At 40.7% G+C, this 19,023-nt stretch overlaps 2 protein-coding genes and 1 long non-coding RNA gene across 6 annotated transcripts in view; 2 read left to right on the forward strand and 1 right to left on the reverse strand.

The window, feature by feature from the left end:
- DNAJC21 (DnaJ heat shock protein family (Hsp40) member C21) overlaps positions 1 to 2,416 on the forward strand; it is a 15,514-nt gene extending 13,098 nt beyond the window's left edge. For both annotated transcript variants that reach the window (XM_064438536.1, XM_064438535.1), the window contains exon 12: positions 380 to 2,416. In XM_064438536.1, the coding sequence (XP_064294606.1) occupies positions 380 to 544 (165 nt within the window). In that variant the 3' untranslated portion in view covers positions 545 to 2,416. The remainder of the gene's footprint in view (positions 1 to 379) is intronic.
- On the reverse strand, positions 208 to 17,714 carry AGXT2 (alanine--glyoxylate aminotransferase 2). Of its 3 annotated transcripts, none has more exons than XM_064438537.1 (14): positions 17,608 to 17,714; positions 16,126 to 16,211; positions 15,523 to 15,707; positions 15,105 to 15,228; positions 13,890 to 13,984; positions 12,667 to 12,760; positions 11,498 to 11,591; positions 10,326 to 10,426; positions 9,143 to 9,235; positions 8,198 to 8,330; positions 7,447 to 7,535; positions 5,775 to 5,924; positions 5,316 to 5,414; positions 208 to 3,224 (listed from the first exon to the last, which is right to left on the reverse strand). In XM_064438537.1, exons 1-14 carry the CDS (start codon positions 17,639 to 17,641, stop codon positions 3,114 to 3,116), a joined length of 1,488 nt encoding a protein of 495 aa, XP_064294607.1. In that variant the 5' UTR covers positions 17,642 to 17,714; the 3' UTR covers positions 208 to 3,113. The 3 variants fall into 3 exon arrangements, with proteins under 3 accessions (XP_064294607.1, XP_064294609.1, XP_064294610.1); XM_064438539.1 differs by lacking the exon at positions 17,608 to 17,714 and adding an exon at positions 16,511 to 16,815; XM_064438540.1 differs by lacking the exons at positions 16,126 to 16,211; positions 17,608 to 17,714 and adding an exon at positions 16,246 to 16,465.
- LOC135310537 (uncharacterized) lies at positions 16,812 to 18,763 on the forward strand. Its single transcript, XR_010370634.1, has 2 exons — positions 16,812 to 16,841; positions 17,822 to 18,763. It is a non-coding gene; the product is annotated as an uncharacterized LOC135310537 (long non-coding RNA).
- The last annotated feature ends 260 nt before the right edge of the window (positions 18,764 to 19,023 follow it).

Here is a 19,023-nt window from a genome sequence, read left to right on the forward strand (position 1 = left end):
AGAAAGAGCAAAATCTTATAATAACTACAGTGAAGACACATTAAATTCACTAAATCTCAGAACCTGAAGTAGCAAGTGTATAGCTTTTCTTATTCATGTGAGATCAAAAGTATTCTTTATCTTGAATTAGATTTGCAAGGCTTCTGTTCTTGTCCTTGGTCCTACTTGGTACTCTTTAACAATTTTATATATATAGATACATAAAAATCAGAAAGACAACATCTTGAAATTTTAATCAGTAATGGAATATCTGTGATAGAAACAAACAGCTTATTTACATTTCATTGCCTAAGAGAAACTGCATGCAACGAATCAGTGGATTACATTTATTACATATTCCATATGAATATGAAGCATTTTGGGTTTTCCCTCATTGCAGAATGAAGTTCCCATCCACTGTGTAACTTGCAACTGTGTGTTTCCATCCCGGAATAAACTGTTTGAACACCTAAAAGCCACAGGACACGCAAAAGCAACACAAGCACCAGTTGTAAATGGAGCTGTGAACACCAGAAGCAAAAGAGAGAAACGTAAAAACAGATAGAACTTTGTTATGGTGACAGTCTTCAGAAGCATACGTTGAAAACCTTCCCAAAACTGAAAGGTACACACTCCCTGTGTTTGGAGTTAAATAGAGAAGGCAAGTCCTAATTTTGGGAAAAAAGATGCAACAAAAGGAAAATTATCTTGTGAACGGACCTGTGCTTTGTTTTGGTTTTATCAGCCTTTCTTTAATGACTGGATTTGACATACCATCTCCACAGCTTTGACGTTACGGGTGGGGAAATAGTAATTCAAAGCTACTCACCTTGCATTCCTGTTGAAACTTGCATGGATATAGTACCTACACAGAGGAGATAATTTATTATTTTGAAACTTGTGTTGCTACTTTGCTTTTGAGAGGGCTTGGCTCAGTGTGAGTGTAGCCAGTAGAGGGACCTGTGCTGCTTTGATAGTCTATCAAAGATGAATAATCACTAAGACATGGAAAACACAGCCTTTTCTGCCATCCCCAAGGGCCGTTTCAAAGTAATTAATTACATTAAACAGGAGACAGAAGGGAAAGAGTAAAATGACAAAAGTAAAATGACAAATCAGTTTTGACAATTCCTGTTAGTTTTGTACATCTACCTGCATGCCAGATGTTGGACAAAAGTGCTGTGGAAAAGCCTTACTGAAATAAGTGAAGGGAGAAATAAATGAGTGACATAATTTCTTCTGACTTTTAATGAAAAGCATTGTGGGAATTGGTATTGCACCTCTGTTTGAACGCATAATCTACCTGATCTTGAGTACCACTTAAAAAAAAAAGTTTTAAAAACACCTGATTTTGGAGTGCAAGTGGATTCTACACAGGAATTGTCAATGCAGCTGGAGAAGGCAGTGCTCAGCAAGGGCTGTAGTTTTTTTGTTTAGGAGACCCCTAGAGTATAATTTTCCAGAAGCACTGATACTGTGTTCCCTAGGTTCCTCTATAAAGTTTCAACTCGTGGAGGAATGAAAGCATCCTGCTGTTTTGTGTGACAAGTTGACACAGTACCTTTACTGGGTCAAGGAATTTTTTCAAATGTTAAAATTAGAATGAAAGTAAAATGACAAATGTGCAGCTCTTGCAGGCTGTTGGAAACTGAAGGAGGTAATGAACTAAACCATCTAAAAAACTTATTATTTAACAAAGAAACATGGCATCTTATTTCACCAGCTAGAGTTTGCATCTTTGCTAAATGAGAAGACTGAGGGGGATCTTATCAATGCTTATAAATACCTGAAAGGAGGGTGTCAGGGCAATGGGACTGGACCCTTCTCAGTGGTGCCCAACAACAGGACCAGGGGCAATGGGCACCAGTTGGAACACAGGAAGTTCCAGTTAAACATGAGAAGAAGCTCCATTCCTGTGCGGGTGCCAGAGCAGTGGCACAGGCTGCCCGGGGAGGTTGTGGAGTCCCTTCCCTGGAGACATTCAAACCCTGCCTGGATGCGTTCCTGTGCCCCCTGCTCTGGGTGTGCCTGCTCAAGCAGGGGAGTTGGATGAGATTATCTCCAGAGGTCTCTTCCAACCCCTACCACTCTGTGACTAATAGGTGAGCCATGCAATCCCAAAAGCAGCAGGAGGAAAAGAAAAAGCACATTTTGGGGAGACTGATATTAGAGCTCCATGATAAAAATAATTACTGTAGTCAGAAACTTTTCAACTCTGTGGGCACAGTTTTTTTCATGCTTTAATTACAGTATATCCTTCTAATAAGGAGAAAGGGTTTTAACTCTGTTCAAAACCTCCAGTTATGTTCTGCTCAGGGTCCTTCTCAGCCAGAGATTAACTAGGTTTATGCAAGTAAAATCTCACAGACTTAACCCTGCAGTATTACTTCTTGGCTTAATTTTTTTTCTTATTTAAATAAAGTATTTGGTTTTATCACTTGTGTGTTTTACAAATGCTCGTATGTTTTGTGTATAAATGGCAAGGTTTGGTAGCAGGGGTGGGGTTGCAGCTGTGGTGACTGCTGTGGAAGGCAGTCAGGGATCATTGGTCCCAGCCAGCTCTGCACCAGACCCACAGCACACCATCGCTCAGCCATTCAGGAGCATGTGGTGCTTCTGTGAAAACATATTTAAGACCCATCTGTCAATGCTGTGGTACAAAGGGACACAGCTGGAGCAGCAGGAGGCACTCCATGGCAGTGCCAGAACCACCCCCAAGGGGACTACGGATGCTACAAACTCCACACAGTATGTACTTCCCCAAAACAACTTTATTAATTTGCTACCCTCTTTCTAAAAATTACCAATTTTGTTATGATGTTCATAGATGAAAGATGAATTGGGTATCAGATGAAGATGCAGACAGACATTAATCCAGTCAGGGTGTATTTATGCTAATACTAGAATAAGTGTGCAGCTAATACACAACACCATGGGAGAACTGAACTGTATGTCTACAAAACAGATTAGAGCATATTCCTTATTAGACACTGGATCTGTCAGACTGCTTTTATGATACTGAACAAGCATTTCATCTTTAGCCTCTGATTTTCCTACCCAGTGTAATTAGTGCAGAGTCTGGGTGGCAAGTAGGAGGGGTTCTGTGTGTATCTAATGTAAGGAAACAAATCAACTTATTTTGCAGCTGCTCTTTCCATGTGTCTCTGTAAAGCAGAATGAAATACTTCCACAGCAAAGTCGACATCCTTTTTAGTAATGCACATAGGAGGTTTAATCCTAAATGTCTGAGAAGAGAGAAAGAAAAAAATCAATCTTTGAAATCGTATGGAAAGAATAGAGTTTCTAGCAGCCCATCTAGGTCAGCACTCACCTTCTGCCCAGAATGATTTATCCAAAAGTGTGGAAAAGAATATTATAGGAGAAGATCAGAGCAAGAACCGAGGCTTCTGATAAATGCACCCTGAAGTGGGGCAATTTTGGACTTGACTGCGTCCAACTCCCCACTCCACTCTAGCAACAAAGCAACTGCGTCTAAAAGAGACCTGACCAGAGCAGATAATATCTACAGCTCTGTTATTCCAGACAGCTAGTACAAAACCTTAGATGGGTTTGTACTAAGAAAGAACAGAGATCTGAGTGTATTTTCTGTTCTGGCAGCTTTGCCACAGGGAAAATTAATAACTATTGGGAGTGGCAGCCTCTCGTATCATGTCAGCTGAGTTGCTGTTGCAGGCTTTTTTAAGGCTTCTGAGAGAATGTATTATCAAAGAATCACTAAATGCTAACTTTCAGTTAGGGTGCTGTAGTTTGCATGCATGTTGATCAGGAGGGGGTATATGCACAATTTAACTTGTCAAGAACTTAGATTCTTAAATCCAGCTGTTTGCTCTGTATTATAATGACTCCAAGAGTATTTAATGTCCATAACAATCTTAAACTTTAAATTTTTCTGTCATTTCATCCCAGGACTTTATGCAACAAGAGTGGAATAATGGTCTTTCCCACTCACAGCACCCAACATATAAACAGATAAACTCACAGATAAACAGCACTCTCGTGAGACAGAATCACATTTTTTTACACTCTAAGCTGCAGGCTGTTAGTCTGTGACTTGTGGAAGAACTGATGAGGTGACAGATGCCGCATACTATTTATTTTAGCCATCCTTTATCTATCTGTCATGGTTTTGGCTGGGATAGAGTTAATTTTCTTCATTGTAGCTTGTACAGTGCTGTGTTTTGGACTTAGTTGAATAATGTTGATAACATGCTGATGTTTTAGTTGTTGCTAGAGAGTGCTCGTACTAGTCAAGAACTTTTCCAGCCTCTCATGCTCTGCCGGGTGCACAAGAAGCCAGGAGGCGGCACAGCCAGGACAGCTGATCCAAACTGGCCAAAAGGATATTCCATACCATGTGCTGTCATTACCATGTCCAGTATATTAACTGGGGGGAGTTGGCTTGGGGGGCAGCAATCACGGCTCAGATCCAGCAGCATCAGTCAGTGAGAGGTTGCATCACTTGTTTAGTTGTTTTTTCCCCCTCTCCCAAGGTTTTGCCCCCCACCCCCTGTTATTTTCCTTTTCATTATATTATTATTACTGTTACTGTTTTATTTTAATTATTAAAATGCTCTTATTTCCACCCATGAGTTTTCTTATTTTTGCCCTTCCCATTCTCTCCCCCACCCCAGTGGGATGGGGGAGTGAGCGAGTGGCTGTGTGGTGCTGAGTTGCTGACTGGGGCTAAACCATGATGTATCTCATACAGAAGCTGCTTCCTCTGTGTCAGAGGGCTTCACTCACCTCACCAGCACTGAGGCAGTTCCCCACTATTAACTCGTATGCGGTAAGAAGCTGGTGACGTAGTGCCCTGGGTACAGCTGGTGGGGCCTGATGCCCGTTCACGTGCAATTTTCACTTTTGTGCTACACTGCTAAACTTGCTATTGACTATTATTGTTGTTACCACCATCCAGGTGGAATGCTACCTACCAGCTCTCCAGAAAGAAAGAACTAGCAAAACCAAACTTGGTCTGTGCCGACAGGTCAAGCGATAACCTGAACAGTAGCAAAGACTTAGCAGACCTGAATATTACTGATTTCTTCTAATTTACACACATTACAGTACATTGCTTTTCTAGGGGAGGTTGCCCCTCTAAAGGAAAATTGCAAGCTTAGAGCTAGTTCAGAATACTTGAAAAGAAACAAACAGCTTCTGCCCAACTTGTAAATTATGTAAAATTAAACAGAGCTGGTTCCTAGAAGTATGCACTTTCTAGTTTATTTGCAAAACTAAAGTTAATTTAGCTTAAGGGAAATGCAGTGTAGTTCACGAGGGTAGAAAAGAAGCTTTTTATATAACCAGAGGTTCAGTACCTGACTGTAAAGTCCTCCTCTGCCAATCAAAACCCCCATGTCTTTACAGTCCTCCCAGATCTGATTGATTTCTTCAGCTGGAAGAGGGTGGCGACTGTCCTAAGGAAAGTGAACATTAAACTTCATTTAGATATCCTAAATTAGTTCTATGAAAAAGATGTATATTCCAGTCTCTCCAATAAATGCCACTCCCATCTCTGACTGAAAACATTAGATTCATAAATTATCTGCTTTCTAAGATGAGTTTATGCCATTAAGGTACACAAGCCACTTCACTGTTTACTCAAAGCTTGTGAAATATTTGAAATGCTGGAATGTTCTGGCTCATTTTTAGCCAGAGGAATGATTTCTCACTTCACTAGCTGTTTTTGAATAGAAAATCTTCCTATTCTTTCAACTGAAATGTGACAAAACTTTCAATGACACTGTAAATTAAAAGGAATAAAGTAAATCACTAACCTTATCTGTTACCATTTCTACTCCAATCATAAGTCCCTTGCCACGGACATCTCCAACAATCTCGAATTTATCCCGCAGTTTAGCCAACTCCAGTAGCATGTATGTTCCCACATCCTCACTGTTTTTTTGTAGACCATCTTCTTCAATAGCCTAGTTAAAATTATATACAACAGTTTTGCACAGTCAGTTAATCCCCTTGTAGCTTGATAACAAGTTTATGTTTATCTCACTTCCTTGCAGACTATGTCCCTTCACTACTACAGTCCTTGTATTTTTCTTCTCTTACAATCCTCTCATGGCATCACATTACAAATGAACATAGTATTTTGATGTTGCTGTGTCATTTTTCACATTTTACTTATTATTCCATAAGCATGATCCAGTAGTTCATGCTTACATGTAATCATAACTGAAAAATTCCTGGCCAGCTGGATTATTTTCAAAACCCTACCAGAAGTATTTTAATTCTTTCTCCAGTATCATGAGAAGAGTATAATTTGACAAGGCATACCTATGTGTACTAGGCAACCTTTTAGGAAACAACTTGTTTTAATTAGATTCATCAACATCATGATTTCTAATGACAATCTTTTTTTTGTTCTTTACTCTGCTCTCCTTAATTGAGAAGTTCTGACATGCAGCCAGCTATCAGCACGGACATGCACAAACTGTTTTATGAACTTAAAATTTGCATTAAGCAAACTCACATGCAAAACCAAAAAATACAATGACAGAAGTTGAAGTGGGTGCTTCTCCTTTTTTTTTTTTCTCTTTTTTTCTTTTATTTCAACTCCATTTTATTCTTCCTGACTTTTACAACCTCTTAGCACTTACTTCAGATCCATGCTCCAAGTTACCCCAGAGCCAAAAGAAACCCTAAACATGGGTTCAGACTTTCTTCTTTGTAAACTGTTTTTGCAACATGTTTTTATGTATATGATCAGCCATCTTATAAAATAGCTTTAAAAAACCCAAAATACTCACAAAAACAACATGACTAGAAACAGTGCTGTAATGAGGTGAGATTAGAGGAAAAATGGTCTGTATGTGTTCAAGACAAATTAAATAGTGACCTGTTGCCTAGTGACTGCTTTTTTGCTGGATAATAAATGAACAAATGCAAATTTTCCTATTGTTTTTTTCATGAGGGATTTCCCCCCTCCCCCTCCCCCCCCCCCCAAGGAGTTCTGACCTTAAACATTTTAAACTTTCTGGTCATTAAGGCTTTTTAGGCATAAGGTAAAAGCTGAGGAGTTAAAACAATTTTGTTAAGCATGTGTGCTAGAGAATGAATTTGCTTTAGCTGAACATTTGTGTGGTCCTATGAAAGACTTAGCTAAGGCTTTTGAGAAAGAGCTTTCCTACATTTTTATCAACAAGGTAAAGAACGTAAAGGAGACAGAGACAGATGATTCTGAAAACATAATTAGAGGACTCAGTCTTACTAGAGGGATGAAAATTTTGCAATGGAACTAACCAGGAATCTGTTTTTTCCTACACATGGGCACACTGGCCATGTATGCTTAATACATGTGTATGTTTATGCATTTCATACAGTTACTTAAAAAATTGCCCACATATAACTTTATAGTTAGAATAAACATAAATATTTTTCTTATTTTGCTACATGAAAGAGTGTGGAATATGTAAATTTATAAAACATTCTCCCTACATCAAGAACTGCAGCTCCAACTACGCAAGCCAAAGGGCTTCCTCCAAATGTGTTAAAATGAAGGTTTTGAGCCAAGGAACTTGCAATCTCTAAAAGAAAAAGAACAACATTGATTACTCTAACTGTTGCATTATGTTTGGTAACAGTACTTATCTGCTTTAACTTAACTGTTAAATCTGCTGTGCTTCAGCACTGATTCTACAGGAGACAAAAAAATAAGAAGATGTAACTTTTTCCACCAAGTAGTCTGGGCAAAACATTTCCCAAAACTATAGTGTCTAGCAGATGTGAAAAACAGACTTTTTAAAAGAAGTCACACTTCTAACATATGCTGTCCGTTGTCCCCTTAAACTGACATCTACAAATTTTCTTCACTAGATTCAGCCAGTCATTCGTGTGAATCAAGCAGCTGGCTAACATGCTGCCTTAGGTACTCAGAGTACATTGATCAGTAAACTGGTGAATTCAGTGAGGATTTCCAGGATCTACAACCAGCTCTACCACTGACTTACAAGAAGATCCCTGCTTCAGTTATACAACTAACCCCTTTTAAATAAAGCTTTGCACTGGTATAGCACAGAACTTAGTAAAACAAGTGAGTAATAAGAATCCAATTAATTTGTCAAAAGATTTGAGACAAAGATTATTAATAAAGCTCAGCTGCTTGAACACACATCTCTCCAGTAAGTAGTTATTGTAGAGTGGATTTTGCAATTCTTCTATTTAATCCTTAGCAGAACAGAACACATACCTTTTGTTGTAACAACAGCTGCCATTGGAAAGCCATTTCCAATTCCTTTTGCCAAAGTAACAATGTCCGGGACTATATCATGTGTTTGAAATCCCCAGAAATGGCTCCCCGTCCGTCCAAATCCTGTCTGTACCTTTCAAAAGAAAAATCAAGAGAAATCCCCATCACCTTCCCACGTTGTACAATATGTTTTTTTTTCTTGTCTACTGTTACGGATTTGCATTAAACTGCAACTACATCTGGAGTCAATTTGTATTAGGATCCTTATTCATATGGCTTTGCATAAAATATTATTATTATTATTATTACTACAATAACTGCGTTTTTCTTTTGCATATACAAGAGAGAACATGTCACCACATCTTAGGCATGGTGAGATGCACAAATAAGCTGCAGCTTCCATCTCAAAATGGAGAGGAAATACGGCTGGTTATTGCATTTCAAAACTGCAGCCCATGATTGCTGATTTCAACTACTGGAATGCTCGAGATATGTATCACCATCACTTTGAAGCATTTGCCACTATTCCAAAATAGCTTTAGCTAAGCAAATTCTATTTATAAAATGTATTTGCAGAGGTACAGTGATGAAGGTATTACCTTCTAGAGTTTATGTATGCCAAAACACTGCCAAAAGATCTGGCATTTATTAGCTGCTTATTTGCAAAAACGTACTGCTCTCAAAAGGTAAGGACTGAAGTCTCCTACAAACATTACCTGTGTCTAAAATCAGAATACCACATAGCAGAATAAAGACAGTAAAAAATGGGAGGGAAATATGCAGTGTGTTAAATTTAAGCTACAAAATATATAGCATTTCATTTAGATTATTTCCAGGCTTCCAGCTTGTGTTCACTTGGACTCCTTTAAGACTCTTTCAGAGGTACCCCAAACTCCAGAGCTTTTTTGTAAAAAAAAAAAAAAAAACCAAACCAAAAAAACTCACTTCATCTGAAATGCAAACGCCCCCTCTTTCCCGTACTAGCCGATAAGCTTCCTTTAAGAAACTTCTTGGGTACTGAACAGCTCCATTAACACCCTGCCAAGACAAAACAGACAATGTCTTCAGGAACAGACAAGGAAACAGGAGTTCCACTGTATGACTATCCTACAATAAGGAAAAAATGCCAGCAACCCTCAGGTAATAGCAAGACAATTGTCTCAAGTTTCTGGCTTCAGCAATGAAACTGCTCCAGAAAGTTCCTGCTCAGGTCACCCACTCCCATTCCAAGGGCAGTTTGCTCTTCCGTTAGTTGTGCTGGTGTAAACGTTTATGATTCCATACTGTAAACTGTATCAGTGTAAGGATCGATTAAAGATAAACTGCCAAAACAAGTACCTTGAAAGCCTAAACACTGAGAAACCCAGAAACTATGTTCAATGACAAAATTAACCAAAGAATTCGTGTCCTTTCTTTGGTTAATTTGTTTAAAAAACCTGTTTCTCAATTTCTGCTCACCTTGCCATTTTTCATTTGAGTCGCAAATTCCACTCTGCACCTGAACTGCAACAGCTTCTTAAGACTAAAGCATATAAAGGCTTAGAAAACAGCATCAGAGGAGGACAGCTCCCGTTTCCTCTGTGGTCACAAATTCGCACGTATTTTTTCTTCCCTCTACTGTTCCCAGACTATATTCTCCATTCTTCCTATTTAAGAACCACATATACAGCAGTTCTGAAACTTGGGTGAAGCATCAAGAGAATGAATCTTGTGGCCACCACTTGCTGGCCAGCTGCTAAAAATGTCGTGGACAATGTGGCCGGGAAAAAGTGGAAGAGGGATTACGTTAAAGTTTACAGAAATAGTAAAGAGAAAAGCAACATGCAGTTTGGAAGGAGATATTAGAAACTGAACAATGGCATGCTCCATACTCCTTATTTAAATACAGAAGAAGTGCGTATGTTTAATCATATTTCTTCATGAGCAAAATTCCAGCTCCATTGAATCGGTGACAAAAGCTGAAATTTTAAGACATTGCATCCATTCTTTTAAATATTTAAGGTGTTTAAGGCATTAAAAATAATAAAAATCAGAAGAAATCTATGTTTAGGATGTAGCTAAAGAATATCAGGTTTGGGTGTTTCACACTATTTATGCTATTACACCTGAGAAATGGCAAGCTACTTACTTGAATTGGCTCAGCGATAAATCCAGCTAATGTCTTTGGCACCGAGGTATTCAGAGTATCTTTGAACTGTTCAACGTACTGGTCATTTGCATGACATACACCTGTTTATAGGGGAAATAGTTTAAAGGGATTTTCCTTAAAATGACACAAAACTAGCTTCAAAGCATGAAATTACACATCTAAGCAACAAGTATTATCTGACTGCATGGTAAGTATCACCTCTCAAATACACAATAAAAGGCTAAACATTAAAGAGGAGAGTCCCTTGTTTTTTCTTAAACCATTTATACTCTAAGAAATGCCAACTCCAAAACAGCAAGGCAAAGCTGCCAGACAATAAGATGTTGCACACTATACAAATCTGTATACAAAGCTGTAGGTTAGAGAAAGTGTTTGTGAATCACCTACATCAGCAGAAGGAATAAGCAGACACTTTCTCAGTGGTTAATAACACCAGCATAAGACATAAGGAATCGTTAGGTTAGTGCAGGTATGAGGATTCTGGAGAATACAGCTTCATATCAGTCTACACTGAAATAAAGAACAGAACAATTAGTATAGCTAATGTTTTACTAGGGAGGGCATTCACTCCCCATTCACTAGGGAGGGCAGAGCTAAAAAGAAAATGTTGTTATGTTAGTCAATAAAAATACTAAAGAGTGCCTGTTGAAACAGTGGCAAAAAGTTATTGTAATTGCTGTTAACAGGGGAGCAGTAGAGGAACTTTCCCACTGTGATGCGTATGGAATGTTTTGCCTCTTATAAGACTTTTTGCATATCACTGGCTTCAGGTTGTCCTTACTATCCATATTATTCCATAACAAAAGCTGGAGGGCTGTCAAAACTTCAGAAACAACAGAAAACACCAATCGCATTTCTGTTCTTCCAGAAGCACTAAACCAAGTTCCACACCTTCCAGAGTTGATCGTGACAAATGCTGGAAACAAAGGCTGGGATTTTAAGAAGAAATCTGAGAACACGAGGTGTCAGCCTGCCCAAAATTTTTCTCCGTGGGAAGCAGGTGCCTGAGCTTTTCTGCAATATTTTCTTTTATTGCCCTTGCAAATCCTAACCAGTGATCTACCTTTCTTGAGGAGGTAAATATAACCTATTTCCACAACCCTCTAGTGTTCTCAAATCTAAAAGCCAAATACTTTTTGTCATTGACCAACCTTCCAAACAGCTGCATTTTCGAACAGTTTGCACTGGAGAATCTCTACAATAGCTGCCTCCCCACGGACCACGAAAAACATCTGGTAACATTGTCTGTCAAGGATAAGAGAAATAGCTACAGATTTGATGACACCTTCCTAAGAGATGTTTTGATCATAGTTGGGGATGACTAATGAAAAAAACTAAAAAAAGTCTGTTACAGTCAAAGGGCATACTTAATTCAAGCAACTCGTCTGAAGTACACTTGTGCAAGAATACTGAACTTCCTCCTCGAGGAATGGTAGAACAGAGTTTTGGAAGCAAGAAGTTTAGACTATTCCAGCAATAGTCACTCAACTGATGATTTCCTTTGTTTTGTCCTTTAAGTTAGTCAGCAGTTTTGGTTATCTAAGTGTAATAGTAACATTTTTAAAGTTCCCGGTAGTACTTTAGTAATCCGAAGTATGATAAAAATCTGCAAAATACATGTAGGCAGCCAGATCTAGTAGAGTAATTACAGGCTGGAAATTGGGAACTCCAGCCTTCTCATCCTGACTGCTAATGAAACACCTCATGACTCCAGGCAACTCATTTATTGAGCCAGGTTGGGAGGCTGCTATAAAGGAGCCTTCCTACAGCCAGTGCTGTGGTTGAGCTATCACCACTACAGCTCAGAGTAAACAATGACAACTTCTAGCAGACAGAGTGTCATTCCCACCTGCTCAAGGGCAGGGAGATAACATATTGCCGTTTATTTCCTGTGGATCTCCTTAACAACTGTGTCTCCTGTTCCACTGAGATGAGGGACACAGGTTTTTGTCATTCCAGGGGAGGATCTACTTCAGACCAGCTGAAAGCAGCTTTGCACAGATTTGCCAAAACAAACTTGAGAAAAGTGGTTCTGAGCATTATCATTTTGCACGTTACATAGACTTCCATGCAAGCACAAAGCACGACTAAAGCATTGTAAATGATGACCACTCATGTTATGGCTGCCCCGACTCCAAATTAGCATAAGTAACAGAATAAAAGGGAACTCTGGCTCTTGTGCTTACAGAGCAGGAACAGCTACACTGCAGTTTAGTTAGTGACCATAAAGTACTTTGAGGATAGAAAACATACCAGTTATTGAAATATTCAAATAAACTGTTAGTTACCCAGATTATTTAAAAAAAAATAAAAATCTCACTGTTGAACAGCCAAAGCCATTGGCAACACCATGCTTATAAAGACCAATAGATGTCAATCCTAGTGCGTAAGGGCTGCCTCCATGGTACGCTCCTCTGTGCAAACAAACAAAGCACATGGACGTCACTCATTTCCAAGAAGAGGCTGTAGTGATACCAATTCTGAGAAGGCATGCTTCTGAGCTACAAGTTGCTGCGGGAAATATACATTGTTACACTTAAAACAAGAAGATCCCTATTGCCCTTTTTCACTCTGGTTTTGGAAGATCCATGACCACCCATCTGCATTGGTTTCCTGAAATTTCAAATGTTACAATTGTGAGGTAATGTTTGCAAGAAGAGAATGATGATTGGAACCAACAGCAATTCAGGCAGTGCCTGGTGAGTTCTCCTGTAGCACCTGAGCCCTAAAGAGCAAATATCTCTGTTCTTTGAATCTTGGGAACTGTTCCTCTCTCCAACAGATGCTGCTAATCATTAAACTATGTGGTGGTTTGCTGCCAGTTTTATACATAAATCAAAAGTTCATTAATAAGAATATACAAGCTAGGTGGGTACCCAATGTTCTGCTGAAGAGAATAACAGAAAAATACAACTCTTCACAACAAGGCCTTTTATCCTAATACTTGAGGCCACCTGGGATGCATGGTAAAGAGAACTGCTTAAACTGGTGCTTACATAGCACTCACCCCTGCACCACCACTGTCGTTAAGCCAGAAGAGCTGTTTGTGTACCTGTGCAGTGAACTATGGTTCATAGATCTGGCAGAAGAATAAGGCTGCAAGACAAACAAACAAACAAACCAAAAAGCCCTTCTGCCAGGTTAGCTTTCAGCCAGAGCAGCTCCCTGCGGTGGTTCACTGCACTGCTGTTCCAGAGGTACCTTTGTATGGCCACGCAGCGGGGCACTGCAGGGGTGGAATGAGGGAAGAAAGTAGCAATTGCTGACCCTGAACGAAGATCAACCAACACAGACCCTGAACCAGAGACTAGACCCTTTTCCAAGAAACAAAAGCAAAAGTTGCAAGTTGTGTTTTGTATGCAAACTAGTCTTAATATACTGTATCAAATCATCAACTCCTGGTTTACTCCTCTTTGTCAAATAAAATAATTTTATAGCATTCTCCTCAGCAGATCTGGGGTTAAAGAGTTCTCTATTTCCTGGTTTAGGCATAGAGACTGATCACAAACACAAATGAGTTTTGTAAAGATCTTTCACCATTACCTGAAAGAGATGATGTCAAAGTTCCGAGTATATAGCCTTGCCATGAACATAGCCAAATCGTTGGCTTCTGACCCACTGTTGGTTAGATAAACCACCTATGGGAGAATGCTTAGGATCAGGACAGAGCACAACCACCACCTTCTTGTTCCATATCAGACCACTTCACTTAGTAAGATTATGAACTATAACCTATCACTACCACAAGGTGACTTCACCATAATAAACTCAACGTTGCCCGTATGCTACAGATGAGAACTGAGATCAAGCTGATCTACCCAGGGGAAGTGCAGAAAATCTTTAAGAGTTGGAGTCTTCAGGTTTTCCTAAGATAAAACAGTGATTCAAAGAAAAATGAAAGTGTCTAGGTCAAAGTGAGCATGACGGAACAGAAATAACCTTCACATAGGTAAAAAGGGCTGTATGGTGTCCCTGCATGTTAGTTACTAGGAGTGATGTACACAGAGACAACTGTGGAATAGAAGAGGTAAGCAGAGCTTGCTTATCAGGAGCAAACGAGAATTACAGGGATATCCTGAATAGAAGTTCTGATATTTGAAAACAGCTCAAATTCTAGTGTCACCACTGTTAAAGTTAATTTTCAGAAGTGACTGAGATACTCCACTGCTTAAACTATGCAGATAACTTACATATTTCTTTTTTTTTTTTTTTTTTTAAGATTGCGATAGCTTCACACTCTTCTGCTAACCTAATTTCATTTTATGACCAGTTTATTTTACCTGAAAGCAAACACAATAATTTTTGTACTCTTTCTGGGAATATGAAAGATGACATTTATGTGATTTTTTAAATCTAAATGTCAGTAAAGCTCACTACGCAAAGTACTACCAAATACTTTTCAGTGCTAATTTTCACTAGGATCAAGCAAATTAAGGCTGGCAATGTATAAGAATAGTCAACAACATCTTGGTTCCTTCAGTAATTTTCAAGCTGGCAATGCCCCTTCCCAGTGACAACTGGAAGGAGAGAACAAACAGAACAGGAGTTTGGGATATTATGATTGTCTGCATCTGAGGCTAAAGAAAAGGCCTTGACCGTCATCATGCTCTATTTATCTGACAGTCTGTCATCCCTGTACAGGTGTTTTCTCCACAGGTGTTGTGGCTCTCATTTATTTAATAAATATTTTTATACTAAATATTTCTTATAAACAGACACCCCTTTCACCAGCCTCTGCTCCTGTCAGAGGCAAAGTACCTTAAGTGGATCTGGAAGAAGAGAAGTCAGCTTTTCAGCGTACTCTTGGATTGACGGGTGCATGTAGATATTAGTGGTATGCCACAGGCGAGCAAGCTGTTTCTGGGTAGCCATAGTCACCTTCCTGCATGTAGCACAAGGGACAAAGGGACTCAATTCAGGACACATGTGCACACATACATGCACACACCTACCTGCAACTAATTCTGAAAATGCAGTCACTGTACTATTTGTCAGAGGGATAAACAAATAGAAAAACGAACTATTAAAAATTTAGTGGAAATTGACCTTAATATAAGACATACACGACCATTTAGTGAATTATATTCTGGTTTTAATATCACAGTGCCACAGATTAACAAAGAACCAAACCAACATTGGTATCTCTTCCTGATTTTATAGTATAAATCAAACTTACGGGTGACAGTGACCAACACTGACAGTGACGATTCCAGCAAAGAGATCAAGGTATCTTTGTCCTTTATAATCAAACAACCACTGCATATGTCCTTGGTGCAGCAGCAAGGGCTTCTTGTAATACATTCGCAGTGAAGGAGAAACATTTTGTTCACGGATCTTCTTCATACGTTCATATGGATAGGACTGAGCGGAATAAAAAAAGTCAGGATCCATTTATGCTTTCTAGAGAACCATACTAACGGAGCTGTAGTAGATCACACAGATTACACAGCTGTACCGCAGTTACTCACAGAACTAAGATTTTAACAAATTCTGGCACATAGAGGGTTCTACAAACCTCTGAAATGCAGTTTTTGAAATAAGACTGCTGTTCTGCACTTACCTCTTCCTTAAGGTTTTTCAAGTCAACAATTAGCCATAAGTTATAGAATTGTCACACAGGTATATCTATAGGTTATATCCTGGTTGTAACATAATCGGGTTTTGCCCAAACAAGCAAATTTTATAATCATATTTAATACACTGGCTACAGCAGATGAGCCTATCACTCAGATCTAGTAATGCAGTCTCACTTAAATTCAGTGTAACATGTATGACTTACTTCATATTTTTCAGGTACAAAATCACAAGGAGGCATTTTTGCTTGTGTGGAGACAGAGCTTTTCCATTTCTGCTGCCTAAAGGCAACTACAAGATAATAAGAGAATTATCAAACACTTACCCAAGCACACATCTGAAAGAGTTTGTCAGGAAGCTTGTTCACACACTACAAAGCTATGGTCAAAGCAAGGGTTTTTTTTTTTTTTTTGTCTGAGAGAATTCCTTGGGGGGAAAAAGTAATTAAGTAGCATATCTTTGTAAAGGCAAAATATATGTAAAAAAAAAAAAAAAGCACCCTTCTCTCTTATCAGCTGAAACTCAGCTTTCAGTTTCACATGGACTTTTATTTTGACAGAAGACTTAAAAAAAAAATCGGTTTCTAATACAAATTCTTATCTGGAACTGCGAGAGCAGGAATCCTCTTCAAGGGCATGAGCCAGGAGCCCAGGGTGACCGCAGCGCAGGCGGCCCTCTCAGGGACCGGTGTACAGTCCCAACGGACCCGAACAAGGCGGGCAAGGCAGAGTCCGCTGACAATGCCCCACATGGGTGGAGGAGATGAATCGGGTCCAGGGTCCACCCAGGGAGCCCAGCCAGGAGCAGCCGCAGATGAGGCCAGAGACAGGGTTAGAGACAAGGCTACATCGGTCCAAGGTCCGTCCAGGAGGCAGGGCCAGAGGCTGGACTGGCGGCGGGGACTGAAGGCTCAGGGCTGAGGTGAGACATGGCATGGGCAGAGGCCCCAGGTGAGGCTGCGCAGGGCCCCGACAACTCTCCCTGCACCTTCTGTCCTCCTCCCGACACCCACAAAACATCGCACCTTGCTTGCTGGAGGTGTAGTTCAGCAGTTATCAGAAAAAGTTATCATTTGAATACATTCTCTTTCCACATCCCTAATGTTATCTGCTAAGAACGACACATTTATTTTTAAGTGTCTAAGGTTTTAAACAACCAAAACACATTAAAATGTAAATGAACAGAGAATAGTCTCCTGAAATAAACTACACTGTCACTTCCCTTACAACCACTTACGAGCACTAACGAAGTCATCATCTACAAGAGCCGAGATTCAAAAAATATTAATTAAAAACTCGAAGTTGGGGGCGTTCTGCCCCGGACCTCTTTCGAGGGGATCTACAGCGACTCTGAGAGCGCTTCTTTCCTCGCCGCGTACAAACGTAACGCTGCAACCAACAGTCCCCATGGCGCGGGCTGTGGGGGGACAGGCTGCCCCCCCCCCCGGCCTCCCCCGCCCCCTCCAAGGCGGCCATCCCAGGCCTGCGGGGCCCCGGGCTCGGCGCACAGCAGCTGCCTCAGCAGAGCCCGCCGAAGCGAGCCCCCGCGGCGGGACGAGACACCTCAGCCCCTCACGGCCCCGGGGCGGGAGTGCCCGCCCCGGGCTGCCCCCGTCCCGCCGGGACTCGGAAGGCCGCTCCGTTCAGGCCGCGGCAGAGCCGAGCCACCTCCCCTCACGGCGCCTTACCGCTCCCGAGCCGGCGGCTGAGCCCCCCCGCCATCTCGGCTGGTATCGGGGCAGCGCCGGGGGGAGGTGGCGCGAAGCCGCCCCTCGCCCCGCCCACGGGAGCGGCCGTGAGGGGCTGTCGAGGCACACCGTGCCTAAGTCAGTCCCACCTAGAGTGGTTTTCTGTGCGTTAGTTGAAGAAGTGGTCGTGAGGGTGTGTGTTTTGTCCTTACAGAGCAGCGGTAATTCGGGGGAGCGCTGGCCACCCTTCAGGGGGCTCCCAGGGCTGGCCGGGGCAGGCTGTGCTCAGCCGAGGCACCCGCGGGCGTGGGGCAGACCGGCGAAACCGTCACATCAGGAAGAAAGGCAGAAGGAGGTGTTCTCTGTAAATGCAGCCGAGTGGTAAGGAGAAAGTGGAAGATGTTAGAGGGATAATCGACCAGCCATTTCTTCCTATTTTTTTTTGCTTCATCGGTGAAGAGTACAACCTAGCACAGCCTACAAGGATGGGAAAAGCAGGAAGCTCTCTGTTGCCTTCCTCCATTACCTTCCAGTTCCTCGTAATACTAAAAGTAGTATGATTTTTGATGGTGTTGCTTAGTGGTAATTGTCATACACTGTAACCTGACACAATTGCCAGTGAAAGGTATTTCACTGGCACCAACGACGTTGGTGACCTTGGCTGTTCCTAAGGCAGGAGGCTGACTACTTCCTTCACCTACCATGTGGTGCAGCTCCAGTTTTGCAGGAAAACTGCCTGATCTTGCTGCAACAGGTCATAGATTTGTACCTTCCACTAACCAGGGCAGTGCTTACATACCTTAGGACTCCCAAACGCTCAACCTTTCTCAAACTTTACTAGTTTGAAATCCCTGAATTTCAGTGATAAAGATAATTTTCACCAACAAAAAGAGCCACAGAGTATAAAAGTTGTGTCGTGGTGCATGAGCCATCTGTGTTAACTGTTTTAGTTGCTCAGTGCATGCAAAGAGGGTTAAACACGTCTGTCACGGGTCCTTCTACACGCAGAACAGTGGGAACCTATCCTACAGACTGTGCTGGATGTCTGGCTTTTCCTTTTTATATATTGTATGGTGGATTTGTTACATTCCATGAAGAAAGCAAGATTTTGTGAATTTTATTCAAGAACTTTTATTAAATTGAAATGTGAACACCATTGCAAAGATATTTTACAATGACAAAAGATGGAAGAGTCCATCAGAAAGCTAAACTTTAGTATCAATATTGATCTTATGAGTGCAATCGCTAACAGATTTTATTAAAGCCAGTATTTTAGATATTAAGAACTTTAAAAATACATTTTAAAGCATTTTCCTTCAAATACACTTAGAAACAATGAAGAATTCCTGAGCAACTATTTTTATACCAGTATTCTGCAACCAATGTACATACTGTATATGAAATCTACTTTCTAAA

Source organism: Phalacrocorax carbo, chromosome Z (genome assembly GCF_963921805.1).
Source record: "Phalacrocorax carbo chromosome Z, bPhaCar2.1, whole genome shotgun sequence".
NCBI classification, from domain to species: domain Eukaryota; kingdom Metazoa; phylum Chordata; class Aves; order Suliformes; family Phalacrocoracidae; genus Phalacrocorax; species Phalacrocorax carbo.